Source organism: Pteronotus mesoamericanus, unplaced genomic scaffold (assembly GCF_021234165.1).
Source record: "Pteronotus mesoamericanus isolate MK-2021 breed Mesoamerican mustached bat unplaced genomic scaffold, CSHL_Meso_final contig_37, whole genome shotgun sequence".
NCBI lineage: Eukaryota > Metazoa > Chordata > Mammalia > Chiroptera > Mormoopidae > Pteronotus > Pteronotus mesoamericanus.
This window is the reverse complement of record NW_026555144.1, coordinates 2,061,421-2,076,293: the sequence shown is the minus strand read 5'-3', so window position 1 is coordinate 2,076,293 and position 14,873 is coordinate 2,061,421. Positions and strand designations below refer to the sequence as shown.

Genomic DNA, 14,873 nt, shown 5'->3' with positions numbered 1-14,873 from the left:
AAAATGGAACTGCCTTTTGATCCAGTGATCCCCCTGCTGGGACTATACCCTGAGAACACCAAAACACCAATACAAAGGAACCTATGCACCCCAATGTTGATAGCAGCACAATTAACAGTAGCCAAGTGTAGAAAGCAACCTAAATGCCCATCAGTAGATGATTGGATCAAAAAATCATGGTACATATACACAATGGAATACTACGCAGCAGAAAGAAAAAAAAAAACTACTAAACTTCGTGACCGCATGGATGGACCTGGAGAGTATTATGCTACGTGAAATAAGCCAGGGGGCGAAAGACAAATACCATATGATCTCACCTATAAGCGGAACCTAACCAACGATAAACAGATGCAAGGAAAATAAGACCGGCAACACTGAGAGGAAAAGAAATCAACAGAGACAAGAGGGAAGGAGGAGGGGGCAGGGAAAAGGAAGGGAAGGGGAAAGTCAAGGAACATATAGCAAGGACTCATGGACAAAACCAAAGGGGAAGAGCTGAGGGAGGGAAGGAGGGAGGGGGCAAGGGAAAGTAGTCGGGGGGAGGCAGAGACAAATGTATTTGAAAAAAATAAATTAAAATAAAAAAAAGAAGATGAAGAAGAAAAGGGAGAAAGAGAAGAACACAGGTTTAAAGAGGAAAATGGCAATGAATAAGTACCTATCAATTATAACCTTAAATATTATGGATGAAATGCTCCAATCAAAAGATCTAGGGTAGCTGAACAGATAAGAAAACATGACCGATACATATGCTGCCTGCAAGAGACCACCTCATAACAAAAGACCTACACAGACTGAGGGGGGGGGGTGGTTGGAAAAAATTTCCAAGCGAATATACATAAAAAAAGTCAGCATAGTCATACTCATCAGACAAAATAAATTTCAAAACAAATACTGTAAATAGAAATAAAGAAGGTCATTTCATAATTCTAAAGGGAAGAATCCTCCAGGAAGCCATAAACATTGTAAATATTTATGCACCCAACGTAAGAGCACCCAAATATATAAGGGAAATCTTGGAGGACTTCAAGAAAGTTAGAGACAGCAACACACTTAAAGAAGGGGATTTTAACACTTCATTGTCAACAATGGACATATCTTCCAAACAAAGAATCAGTAAGGACATTGTGACACTGAATGGCACTCTAGATCAAATGGGCCTAACTTATATATTCAGAATATTTCACCCCAAAGAAGCAAAATATGCATTCTTTTCAAATGTCATGGGATATTTTCAAAGACCACCTGATAGGACACAAAACAAGCCTCAACAAATAAAGAAAATTGTCATCATGTCATGTATTTTCTTGGACCCCAATGGCTTGAAACTAGAAAAAAAACCTCAAGGAAAAAACTCAAAAACATTCAAGTACATGGAGACTGAGTAATAAGTTATTAAACAATGAAAGGGCAAACAATGAGATCAAGGAAGAAATAAAAAATTTTATGGAAAGAAATGAAAATGAACACACAGAAACTCAAAACATATGGGACCCAACGAAGGTAGTACTGAGAGAGATATTCACAGCAATACAGGCCTACCTACAAAAGACAGAAAAATTTGAAATAAGTGACCTAACCCTACATCTACAAAAATGAAAATAACAACAACAACAAAAGCCCGAAGTGAGTAGAAGGAAGGAAATAATTAAGATCAGAGCAGAATTAAATGACATAGAGTCTGAAGGAACAATACAAAGGATCAATAAATCCAGGAGGTTATTCTTTACAAAGATTAAAAAAATCAACAAGCCGTTAACCAGACTCATGAAAAAAAAAGAGAGAGGACCCAAATAAATCAGAAATGAAAGAGGAGAAATTACAGGTGAAACCACAGAAATACAAAGGATTGTAAGAAATTACTACGAATAACAATTTACCAAGAAATTTGAAAACCTAGGTGAAATGGACACATTTCTAAAACATAAAATCCTCCAAAACTTAGTCAAGAAGAAACAAAAAGCCTGAATAGACTAGTATCAGCTAATGAAATTGAAGCACAAAGCAAAAAACTCCAGGCACACAAAAGCCCTGGGCCAGATGGATTCACAGAAGAATTTTTCCAAACATTTAGGGAAGAGTTCATCCCAATTCTTCTCAAACTATTCCAAAAAATCCAAAAATAGGGAAGACTCCCAAATTATTTTTATGAGGCCAGTATTATCCTAATACTAAAATCAGATAAATACACAAGAAAAGAAAACCACAGGCCAATAGCACTAATGAACATAAATGCTAAAACCCTCAACTATTGGCAAACCATATCCAGCAATACATTAAAAAGACCATACACCATGATCAAGTGGGATTCATCCCAGCGATGCAAGGATGGTTCAATATTTGCAAATCAATAAATGCAATATGTCACATAAACAAAAGGAAAGACAAAAATCACATGATCATATCAATAGATCAAAAATCTCAAATAGATCAAAAGACTCAAAATCATTTGATCAAGCACAGCACCCATTTATGATAAAAACTCTCAGAAAAATGGGAATGGAGGGAGTATACCTGAACATAATAAAGGCCATGTATGAAAAACCTATTACCAACATCATACTCATTGGGTCAAAACTAAAAAGCTTTCCCCTAAAATCAGGCACAAGACAAGGGTGTCTGCTTTCACCACTTATATTCAACATAGTATTGGGAGATCTAGCCACAGCAATGAGAAAGAATATTGACAGAATCATGCAAGTATACATTACCTTTGCCAAGAATCAGTAGTAGTATTGGAAGAAATGACAGCTCACCAGTACTAAGATTTTCAAACAATAAGGAGGAATAATGTGGGGGTCTATACATGACTGCAACAAAGATGGGCAATGGGTAAAATAGTTTGATAGCAAGAGATTCAAAGGTGGGGATTAACAAAGAGAAAGGAGAGACAATAACATAAAAGAGGTGTTTGGAAGCTGCAACATTGCATAAAGGAAAGGATAAGAGTACTAGGGAAGGGACTGTAGAGAGGCTAATGAGAGATGATTAGAAATTTCTGGACTTCATCATAGCAACAATAGTGTCTTGTTTTCGAAATTTTTATTTCTTTGATAACATTAAATTTATGTATTTTTAATATGTAAGAGACAGGATTATTAATTGTGGTTTTAATTTGTTCTCACTGGATTTCCTTTCCTCAAGTTTATAGAGGGTTCATTCTTCTTAGTGGGAGAGAGAAAGATTGACCAGGAATAGGAAAGGATATGAGGAACTGTGGTTACCAAAGCAGCAAAGACCCATACCCACCCAGCACCCAGGGAGGTAGTGTGATTACAGTGGATATGAGCCTAGGTATCTGGGCTCCATGATTTGATAGAGATTTTCAAGTTTACATTAAATATTTTAAATATTAAACCATTTAAAATATTTCCAAGTCCACAAAAGTCTAAGTCACTAAAAGAAGTTAAATGAGCAATAAGTGTATCAGTATTCACCAATTTTCACTATAGACCATTGGGGTACCACTGGAGTTTTTGATTCCCCCAGACCTTTGTACAACCCTAATGGATGAATGAGAAAAGTCCAGATAATGGTTATGATTATATTTCCTCTCAGATTGGTGGGATAATAAATGCAGTTCAAAGAACCAGTTTTGGTTTTTGCACATTTAGGTTTGTGGAATAAAATTAATAAATAATTTTTGCATTGTCAAATAAAGAACCTATTTTTCCACCCTAACATATAATATTAATTTTACTTATTAAGAAGAAGATTTTCATTTTTATATATTCCATTTTTCTCTGAACTTCATTGTATTCATTTCTGACTATCTCATCTTGTAGGATTCAACTTGATCATGTTGCATGCATGCTTTTAGACTTTTGGAAAGATGGTCTCATTTAGCATGCATCATAATGGCTACCCATTCACTTCCCAGTCAGAAACACTCTTTCGTCTGTTACAAAGTACCTTCAGGGAATGCCTGGAATTAGATATATCTATTTATGGGAACACAGTTTAAATTTTTGGATCAAAAAGTACATATTGACAGGCTTTGATGACCATTAAATATGTCTCAGGATGCTACAACAGAATCAATCTTGTAGGAAAAAATTACATTTAAACCCAATGTTTGTACAAAACAGTGAGTTGAATGGCTTGTTTTGTACTGTTTTTATGTTATTAACAATGTTTGTCATTATTCTTTGAGTAATTACTAAAGAGGTACAGTGGTCCCTTATGTGTTGCTTTTAAATGTAAACAAAGCTTTAAAAGCCATTATTTTAATTTTATTTTGACTTACCTTTAGTTTAATTTCATATCTGTATTATAAAATCATTTGGAATTACCCCAAGTAGGTGATTACCTTTTAGTCATCAGAACACAGATGGTGCTTCAATGAATCTAACGGACTTTTGAATTTTAATTTCTAAGCTTTTAATAAAATAGCAATAAGGACAATCAAGGTGAAAAAAAAAGGCCTAATTCTCCCTTTCATCTCATGTTTTTCTTGAGCCTTTGCTGTATGTTATGCAAGAAATGAGGCACTCTGACATATGGGGTAGCCAAGCTATGAAAACAAGTTATAACCCTGAACCTGATTTTTTACTCATCTACAGAGTAGGCTGTGGAATACCTTCTGAAAATATAAATCCATATAAAGTCTATTTACTCCCTCAGAAACTATTCTTCTTTAGTTGTCATGGTTGTGATCAACATAAGACATGACATATAGCATTGATTTCTGAAACATCTTTGGCCTTTACTTCATTAGCTGCCTCCATTCAATTTTTGGAATTAAAGAGCAGCATGCTTAATAGCTTTATTATCTCTAGGAACCTGAGACTCCTTAAGTAAGGGCTAAAGGCTCAATAAATTTTAAAAAGTGCTATTATATTGGAAATCACAGTGTTGGAAAAAGATTCAGTTATAGACTTGCAGTATTGGAGTCTTTAAACCCACCAGCCACTCGGAGAGTGATAAAATTACTAATAGTGACTTCTATTAATGACCTACCCTGTTCCCAAGTTCTCATAAAGGATCCCTAGGATAATGTCCTCTTTTAATCTTGGAGCATCACCCTGCCAATTCCAATATAAACCTGTAATGATATTTTTGTTCCTTAGCTCATAACGTGGTCCCGTAAAATAGTCTGTGGACCTTATACATCAAGCAGACAAGTCAATTTGATTGTAATAAAGCACATTGAGTTTATTTTCTAAAAGCCCAGACAACCCAATCATGTGTGAGTAACCAATCTCCTGAATGCCTGGTCTCTCTTGAAAAATTGAGATCACACCCAGGGGGACCTGCCAGGAAAGCTTGATGAACATCTCTCCAGAATGTGCCAAGACAATAGATATTAATGGTATGGTGCCTTTAATGCTTCTGTGATCTGATAAGAGAAGTGCTAATTCTCTGCTCCAAGTTAAAAGGCTCAGCTTCCTGGGAAACCTGCCAGGATTACTCCACTTCCTATTTCTCACAGTCAGCCTTCACTAAAGTCTTTCTTAAATGCTAAGAAACTATAAATCTTTACTCCTCTCGTCAGATAAGGCTTCCCTTTTGAAAGGGTTCCTCTTCACTGGAATTCAGGACACTGTGGTAGGATGGGAAGGAAGTCAGCATTAAAACATACTTGGGTTTTACCCACACTACATGAGTGTGAGTGGTTGTGTAAAGTCCCACACACTCAGAGGAAAATTAATCAGTTTCTAATTCTACCACTATCCAGAAAGATTTTAGTTAGATACATATACCGCTACTTGGCCAAAATTTTTAATGGAACAGGCAGAAGCCCGAACATCTTCCAATCAGTACATTATTATATACTTTAAAGATATGAATATTCTTTGAATGAATCTGAATTCTGAGGCATTAGATAAGTATATTTAAAAAAGACATAAGTCATAATTTAATATGTTGTATTTTTAGAGGTTGAACAATGGGTCATTGAAGACTTTCTGATGGAACTTAGCAGTCTCAAAGATGATTTCAATAAATTTTAAAGTTAGAGCACAGATTAAATACAAATCAATTTAAATAAGCACATTTTTAAAAATAATTGAAGGTTATCTATAAGACCCCATTGAATGCATGTGGCATTATTCTTAGTTTTATACATGCTGTTTTAATTAAATAAGTCATGGGAGAAAATAATTAGTGATTAATTATAATTATATATAAATTGGTACCACTGGAAATATTAAAATTACACATTCTAATGGTTTGTGTGTGGTACGTGTGAGTGCAGGTATGTACATATGTGTGATTTCTGCTTTGTTTATTTTACTATCTAAATGTTTATTCTTTCCTATTGCGTCCTCTGAGAATCTTACCTCACTTCAACATACCTAATCACTCAGAAATTTTCTAGTTTTCAAATATTTCCAATGCCTTTTATTTTGGTAAGGGTTTTGACAAAAATAAAACTAAAGTACACTAAAACAAAACTGTACTCTCTCCCAGTACGGCTCAACTGACCACAACTTTTATGTTTCAAATAACAGAGCTAAGGAATTGGCTTGCCAGGAATCACCTACCACATTTCTGTGATGGGCCAGGGCTTCCAGGTGCTTCTTCATTTACTGCACACTGACTACAAAATTTAATTGTCTGTTCACTTTCTTGTTTTAGCTGGCAAAGATTCCATATAAAAATAAAGATTCCAATAAAAATTCCAAATGTATTAACATCTAAATTGAAAATATTTATTACCTATGAACCACTTTAAATATTTTTAGTTCTATTTGGCTACCCAACATTTCAATGTTTCTCATTAATATTTGCCTGCCTTGCTTTCTTCACTAACACTTTATCATTTAAAAATTAGTTACACATTTTGTAGTCTCCCTGGCTTGTTTATTTGAGGTCATTTCTGTATATGTAGCTCACTACTGCCTATGTTTATTAGACTAACAACCATGGAACACAATGGGAGTTTACTTTCTAAAATACTTTACTCTCTTACTGCCTTAAAATATGAGTTTAAATTTAAAATTATTTTGGAAACTTAACATTCAGTAAATACTATGAAGAAAAATTAATTCTTAAAAAGACCTTATTCTACACACCACTTAAATGAGAAAATTTTCTGAAATTGAAACCTAGCAAGCTCCATTTGCTCAGTGATAAGGTACTTGCACAAGGTTCCCCATGGCCTTTTTGGTGTACAAATGTATAATAATGAAGACTACTTCGAAGGAAATAATTTGACATGAATTTTTTTCTCATTACTGCATTTAAAAAGTCATTCAAGTTGTAAACACTCAAGAATAAGCCAGTTTTAGGATCACATTATTGTATCACAGTAACAATAATGTGAATCACATTTTTTATTTTTATTTATTTATTTTTCTTTTTCATGTAATGAGAGCTTTTTTAATTTTTTTAAATTTTATTTTAATTTATTTTTTTCAAATACATTTTTTAAAAAAAATTCACAGATTCAGGTTCTGCTGGATTCTCATTATTGAGCTACTAAACTCTTGATATAAGTTGTTAGGAAAACCCAAATCATCATTCCAGGCACTAAGATGCAAAGAAAATAATGTGCTATCATGAAATCACAAATAGACAGCTGCTTTTGCATTTTGGTTAACCAGGTAGTTTGAAAATTATGATCCCACTAGCATTATCTTCAGATTTTAGAAGCAGACTAGAGGAATTATACTGAGGTATACTTTGTGGTAGTTCTGTTGTTTCTTTATTACCCCAGAAAACTAACCATGCTTTGAGGATGGGTATGTAGAAATTATGCTTTTAACCAGGTTAGCATTTACCACAGGTGACCAAAAGCCACTTATGTATGGCATCTGTAACATATAGGGATGATAAACTAGCATGATTTTCAGTACTCTAAATTTGTGGATTTAGGTATTTGATCAAAGTTGTATTTTTTTCTTTTTTTTCATTTTTTACCTATAACATTAAATTCCCACATGTGGACTTATTACTATTAGATTAATTTCCAATTTTACAGAAATAGAGATATAAAAAAATTTAGCACCTCAAGTTTTTTGTTACATTTTTAATAACTGAAGGGAAATTTTTTATAGTTTAATCTCGGATTGGGAAATTATTTAATGTCTGATGGTCACACCATTGGCTAGATGAGAATTTTGAGAAATTGACCAATGTGTTATTAGGGGTAGACTTTGATGCTTGCATTAAACTATTAAAACAATGACAGCAACAACAAACTAATTCTAAAGTACATGTGTATAGTTGTTTAGTCCTGTATTCAGGCTTGCAAGTGTATGATTTGGTGGATTTCACAAGCTATTGCACATCTTTGGGAGTTCTGAAGGAAATAAAGCATCTGAGGTTTTCTTTCTTCTTATAGGGATGAAACCAGTTTAACATACTTAACATGAAAAGAACCCAGCTGGCCTCTAACTGTGGGATTAACTGCCACGGATCAATGAGAAAATGGGTGGCTTTCCCCCCTTTATCATTGTACTTTTCTCCAAGCATGCAGGCCTTAGTCTGGTATATAGCATAGTTCTTATTATTTCCATTTCATAATCTAACCTTTAGTTCTTTATATGACTTTGAAAATTCCTATATGGTTCGTTGTTACATTTGTTTTTTCTAAAAAAACCTCATTCAGGGGCAATTCTTTTGAAAGCTGCTTGAAATCTAACTCATTACAGGTTTTTAAAAATTATTTATTTTTTCAAATACATTTGTCTCCGCCTTCCCCCCACCACTTTCCCCTGCGCCCTCTCCCCTCCCTCCCTCAATCTTTCCCCACTTTGGCTTTGTCCATGACTCCTTGCTATATGTTTCTTGACTTGCCTCTCCCTTCCTTTTCTCCCACCCACACTTCCCTCCTTCCCTCTTGTCTCTGTTGGTTTCTTTTCTCTTTCAGTGTTGCTGGTCTTATTTTCCTTGCATCATTACAGGTTTCTTTACTCCATGTTATAAAACTCTGAATATAGATACTGTCCAAACTGTACAAAGAAAAATGTTTGAATACACATTAACAGTTACAAAGTTTGTGCAAAAGACACTGGAGTACATAGAGCTTGTTATAGTTAATTTTATATATAAAGCCCCATTTCTCATTAGAACTATTCTGTGCTATATTAGAAGTATCTGATTTAATTTTTCCCTAATAATAAAACTGAATACTCATTTAATCTCAGAAATTTTAAGATGCAAATTGCATATTTATGATATTTGTAAATGTAATAAATCACTGGAACCTTTTAAATACCATAGTTGCTTTGGAGCTCTTCAAGTTTTCCAAAGGTCATAAAGTAAACCCGGTTGTGGTGATTGCGCAGAGTAGAGGTAAAAAATAGCTTGAAAAGAAAGAAAGATACCAACAGTAAATGCTTAGTTGATAGGTACAGCTATAATTTCAATTTATCTTTATCAACCAATTAAAATATTAAGCCATAATATTTTTCAGAAAAGGATTTTCTCAAATTAAAAAAATATATAAAATAATATATAGTTTAAATTATATATTAAAAACAACCTTTTACCAAATTCTATATAATGGCACTTCACATGATTTAAATAAAATTAGATTTTCATAGGTGGCATTTATCTGCTAATCTTTTTGGTTAGTTTGGGTTAACAGTTCTTCTTTCCTTAAAAAAATCTACTGTTATTCAACTTGGCTTTCCATTTTATAATATGAGGTAATAAGTTATTTTGATGTTGTTCACCATTGTTATCAGTGTTATGAAATTTTCTACTTGATGTAATTTTAATTTTCTCTATCAGTGCAATGCACTGACATCAGTAGATTGATATGAGCTAAACTGATTGACTTAGAGAGAAACATGTCATGTAAATATGGTATGTGCCATAAAGATAATTAGAACAGAACACGAGGTTTTTTGTTAGTATTAAGTCTTTGAATATCCACAATGGATAGTCATAGAAGGTTTTGTGACAACAAGGATGTTGATGGTGATAACACCAGTTAACCTTGACTTAATACATTTTATGTGCTAGGTAATCTGTGAGATTTTATATATATATATATATTTTTTTTCCACTAATTTTCAGGATTGTTCCACAAGCAATTATTAATTTCTAATTTTGAAAATGAAGAAACTAAGGCCCATAAAAGTTAATCAAAATTCCAGGTTCTTACACCTAGTCAGGTGGCAGAGCCAGGACAGCATCTTAGGTCTATTTGACTTCAAACACCACTTCTTGCCATTATATCTCTTTATATTGCAAACTAGTACCTTTCCTTGATGCATGGTGCTTTACCACTGTTGTTCTGATATAAAGTGGAATCCCCTGCAATCTCTTCTATACGTGATCGTTTCCTAGTCCTTCTAAGATTATTTTTTCTCATTATTCCTCATAATATGTAGGAGTGTAATGATTTTTATTCAAAGAATTTTTCCATCTAAACTATCTTGAATTGGTTGTTAAAACTGATCACATTATACAAATAGTTGCTATATTGCAATTTTATTTTTATTCCTGTAAAATGGACATAATAATACCCATGTGTGAAGATTAAATGCAGCTTTAAAAGTAGTTAGTGCAAACACTAGTACCTAATTAGGTGTTAATCAAACATAGTACTTTCCCTTCTATTATTGTTATGTTGAAAACTGTGAAAGGTAGATTTACTCAAGCATTCTGTTTCAAAATATACTAATATGCACATGAAAAGAACTAAGGATTTTGCATCAAACAAAATAATGACTAAGCTTAGGGCATAATTAGAATTTTTAAGTTTTTCTGAAAATTGTTTCTTTGGAAATAAAATCTTATCATTTACCAAGTCAATGTTTCTACTGCCAAATGCAAAATTGTTTTTTTTTTAAATCAATAGTATGACAATTTTGGAAATATAGCATAAATATATTTATGGTTAGAAGGAAAAGGACATAAATTCCTTCACTTAATTTTCATTGCTTGCTTTATTTTTTCTAACTGGAGGGTGTAAGCTATACCTTGTCACTTTGGGTACACAGAAGTCTCAGGTTCTTCATTGATCTGTGCTTCAATTCACTTTCCAGAAGCCTCGATTGTGAAGAGCGGACTTCAATGGTCTTTTGGCTCCAATCTGCAGTTCGCTGTGTACATTCATAAGCTACAATAAAAATTAAAAATCAGAAACACACAAAATATTTCTATCAGTAATAACAAATTATAACCACTGTCATTATCTGGTCATTAAGAAGCTGACTTTTACAGTTCAAGAAAACATTTTTTTTTCCTTTTTCTATATGCAGTCATTTGACCATTATGCTGTTCAGCAATGGAGTGAAAGCCAGCTATTTGTTCTTAGAATTGTAATTAACAATAAATAATTATATCTAAATTAATTTGGCATTCATATTCCCTATTACTACAGAAAAAGCTGAGGGTTAATTCTTCCCTGTTGGTAGAAAGTCAAATTTACCCACAGCCATCCTTTATTTTACAGTCTAGTTGAGTTACAGCATTCCAAAAGGGTTTGTAGTTGTGTTCAAGTAACACACATGGAAAACTAACTAACTTTTCAAAATTAAAACTTAAAAATGACTTGCTCAAATAGTGACATTAACAACTCTAATGCAATTCAATGCATTATTATGTTATAAAGAACACTAAAGCTAATTTGCTGCTGTTAATGCTTTCTCTTGCTCAAGAAATTTTTACAATACTTCAACTTTCATAACCTGTTTTTTTACTTTTAAATTAATTTATTTATTTTTCCAAATACATATGTCTCCACTTTCCCCCTACCACTTTCCCCTGCCCCTCTGCCCACTCTCCCTCCCTCAGTCCTTCCCCACTTTGGCTTTGTCCATGAGTCCTTGCTATATGTTCCTTGACTTGCCCCTTCCCTTCCTTCCCCGCCCCCACCGCTCACCCGTCCCTCCTTCCCTCTTGTGTCTGTTGGTTTCTTTTTCTTTCAGTGTTGCTGGTCTTATTTTCCTTGCATCTTTGTTTTGTTGGTTAGGTTCCGCTTATAGGTGAGATCATATGGTATTTGTCTTTCTCCCCCTGGCTTATTTCACTTAGCATAATGCTCTCTAGTTCCATCCATGCTGTCGTGAAGTGTAGTAGTTCTTTTTCTCTTTCTGCTGCTTAGTATTCCATTGGGTAAATGTACCATAATTTTTTGATCCAGTCATCTACTGATGGGCATTTAGGTTGCTTCCAACATTTGGCTATTGTCAATTGTGCTGCTATGAACAATGGGGTGCATAGGTTCTTTTGAATTGGCTTGTTGGGATTCTTAGGGTATAGTCCCAGCAGGGGAATCACTGGATCAAAAGGCTGTTCCATTTTCAGCTTTTTGAGGAAATTCCACACTGCTTTCCACAATGTCTTCACCAGTCTTCATTCCCACCAACAATGTACTAGTTTTTCCTTTTTCCCACAGCCTTGCCTGCACCTGTTGTTTGTTAATCTGTTTATGATGGCCATTCTGACCGGTGTGAGTTGGTATCGCATTGTGGTTTTGATCTGCATTTCTCTGATGGCTAGTGATACTGAGCATCCTTTCAAACGTCTCTGGACCCTCTGTATCTCTTCCTTGGAAAAGCGTCTGCCCAGGTCCTTTGCCCATTTTATGATTGGATCATTTGTCTTCTTGGAGTGGAGTCGTGTGAGTTTTTTATATATTTTGGAGATCAAACCTCTATCTGATGTATCATTAGCAAATATATTTTCCCATATGGTTGGCTTCCTTTTCATTTTGCATAACCTGTTTTATATTATTTGGTGACAGTAATTATTATTGCAATTGCTTTAAAGCAGAAAACCTAATTATATAAGTATCCATACAATCAGCTGGTGCTGTAAGGTGTTTTTGACCCAGGAGGTAGTATTATTGTTAAATGTTTAACTTTTGAGTACTCTTTATGTACTTGATGGAGAAACCAATTTCCATAAATACATACAATCTTGCTCTTAAAATAGTATCAAAATTTTGAGTCAAGTTAAAGTAGTCTAAAAAACACTAAAATAAGTTGCCCTCATTCCCATATTAATATGACTAAAATTAGAATTCAATTTTTCTTTTCATCTTATTCTACCATAAAGGCAATAAACTAGGCATTGATATAATTACAATATCATTTAAATTTTTTCCTCATCTTTCTCAAAAGTTCTAGGATACATTTGTTTAAACCACACTGTATCTGGCCTATATACGTGTACATTAAATATGCATAAAAAGACTCATGAAAAAATTATTAAAATTTAATGAAAGTGAATTTTCATAGGCAGTGTCAGCCATTTTGAATCTCTCAACTTAAGCTTGCCAAGAATTTATTTATTGCTCCCTTTTATATTACAATTTAAAAGTATTTCAACATTTGAGATGGTGGTGCAGTAAGTGGGAGCTGAACCCACTTGCTCATGAACCCAACTGGGACACCTAGCCAATCTTCCCAAGAACAGAGTGAATTGCCAACACAATCCCAGTTAATGTGAAGCTTCGAAGCCAAAGATTGCAGCTGACATTTAAAAATGGAAGATAAGATTTTGTAGGTTGACAGGAAGGTCCTCGGGCCCTGCACCAGAGACTGTGGCTGCCACAGGAGCTTTGGAGGAGAGCTGGGTCAGTAATTATAACTTAGTGGCTCCCTGCTCTCCCAGAGTGGGGAAGTTACAGACCCACAACAGGAGAGACCTTGATTCTTAAAGTCACTGGGTAGAAAAAGATGCAGTAAGATACACACAACCGGCAGCATACCCTGGATGGGACTATGGTCACCGGCTGGGACAGTAACAGAAAAACTGGGGAGCCAGGTGAAACCTGGAGATAGGAGAAGAGATGGGCCGCAACTGGCCATAACCCAGATAGTCTCTGCACTGGTCAGAGAGTTGGGCTGTGTGAAAAGCTGGGCGCTTGTTAGGAATGACCAACTGCAATCAAGGGGAATTTGCTCAAAAAAGGCTCTCAGCCACTGTGCAAGGACCTCTCGCATACAGCGGCTGGAAGTGGGGGTGTGATTTGCTCCCACTCAGGCTGCCTTATGGATTGATCATACCAGACAGCAAGGGCTCAGAGAGGTGGCAGCACCCATAAAGACAATTTAATAGGGGAGCTAAATTGCCCTGAAGGGACTTTGCATGTGCACAGCACACAGGCCAACAAAGGGGAAGAGGGAAGGGTGCAGCTTGCTCCCACTCAAGGAACCCTGGACTAATGAAAGGGTTGCACAAAGAGGTGGATTATTGGCACTTGCCTAAAGAGGTGGAGAGTGTGGGCTGCACAGCACTCTGAGGGCATGGACTTGAAACTGGGATCCTGTGAATATTGTAGCCCAGACCCAGCCCCAACCTCCCGGAACTACAGGAAAGGAAAAAGAGAGTTCAGCTCCCTTCTGCCTGCAACATTCAGGAAGAGCAGCAGAACCTGCTTGGTACATTAAAGTCAGCAGGAGGCATTTCTTCCTTTTCTGAAAGTGTAAGACAAGAACACCTGGAGCTGTCATAAGACCAAAGACAAATCCAGAAGAATTCAGAAGGCTAACAACAACAGCTGAGTCAAATTTCACTTTACTATCCTGCAAAACTTGCACTTTTTTGTTGTTATTTTTTATTTTTTTATTTCTCTTTTTTACATTTAGACTTTTTTGTTTCACTTCATTATTTCATGTTTTTTTTAATTCTCCTTTTCATATTGCAGTTTAATTTTTTCTTCTCTCACTTCACTTACATTGCAATTACACACCACTCTTAGTCTTTTAATTTTTATTCTTTTTACTCAGATTATATATTTCTTGTCATATTATTGTTACTCCAAATCCTACACAGCACCTTCCCTGGTCTTAAGTCATTTTGCCATCTTTCTGAGCTTTATTACTATTGTGGTTAACGTTACCCTCTTGTACACTATGCCAAGTTTCTTTCTCTTACTCTCACTGTATCTCACCATCTAACCTTGCATAACAGCTCTGCTTTCTAAAGTCACCTAACAATCTTTTTCCATTTTAATGAGTGTC

At 34.8% G+C, this 14,873-nt stretch overlaps 1 protein-coding gene across 1 annotated transcript in view; it reads right to left on the bottom strand.

The window, feature by feature from the left end:
• Positions 1–8,769: 8,769 nt before the first annotated feature.
• The window catches only part of NRK (Nik related kinase), a 241,434-nt gene continuing 235,330 nt past the window's right edge, over positions 8,770–14,873 (bottom strand). Inside the window, 2 exon segments of the mRNA XM_054576925.1 lie at positions 8,770–9,254; positions 10,881–11,020. Coding sequence (XP_054432900.1) covers positions 9,159–9,254; positions 10,881–11,020 — 236 coding nt within the window. The 3' untranslated portion in view covers positions 8,770–9,158.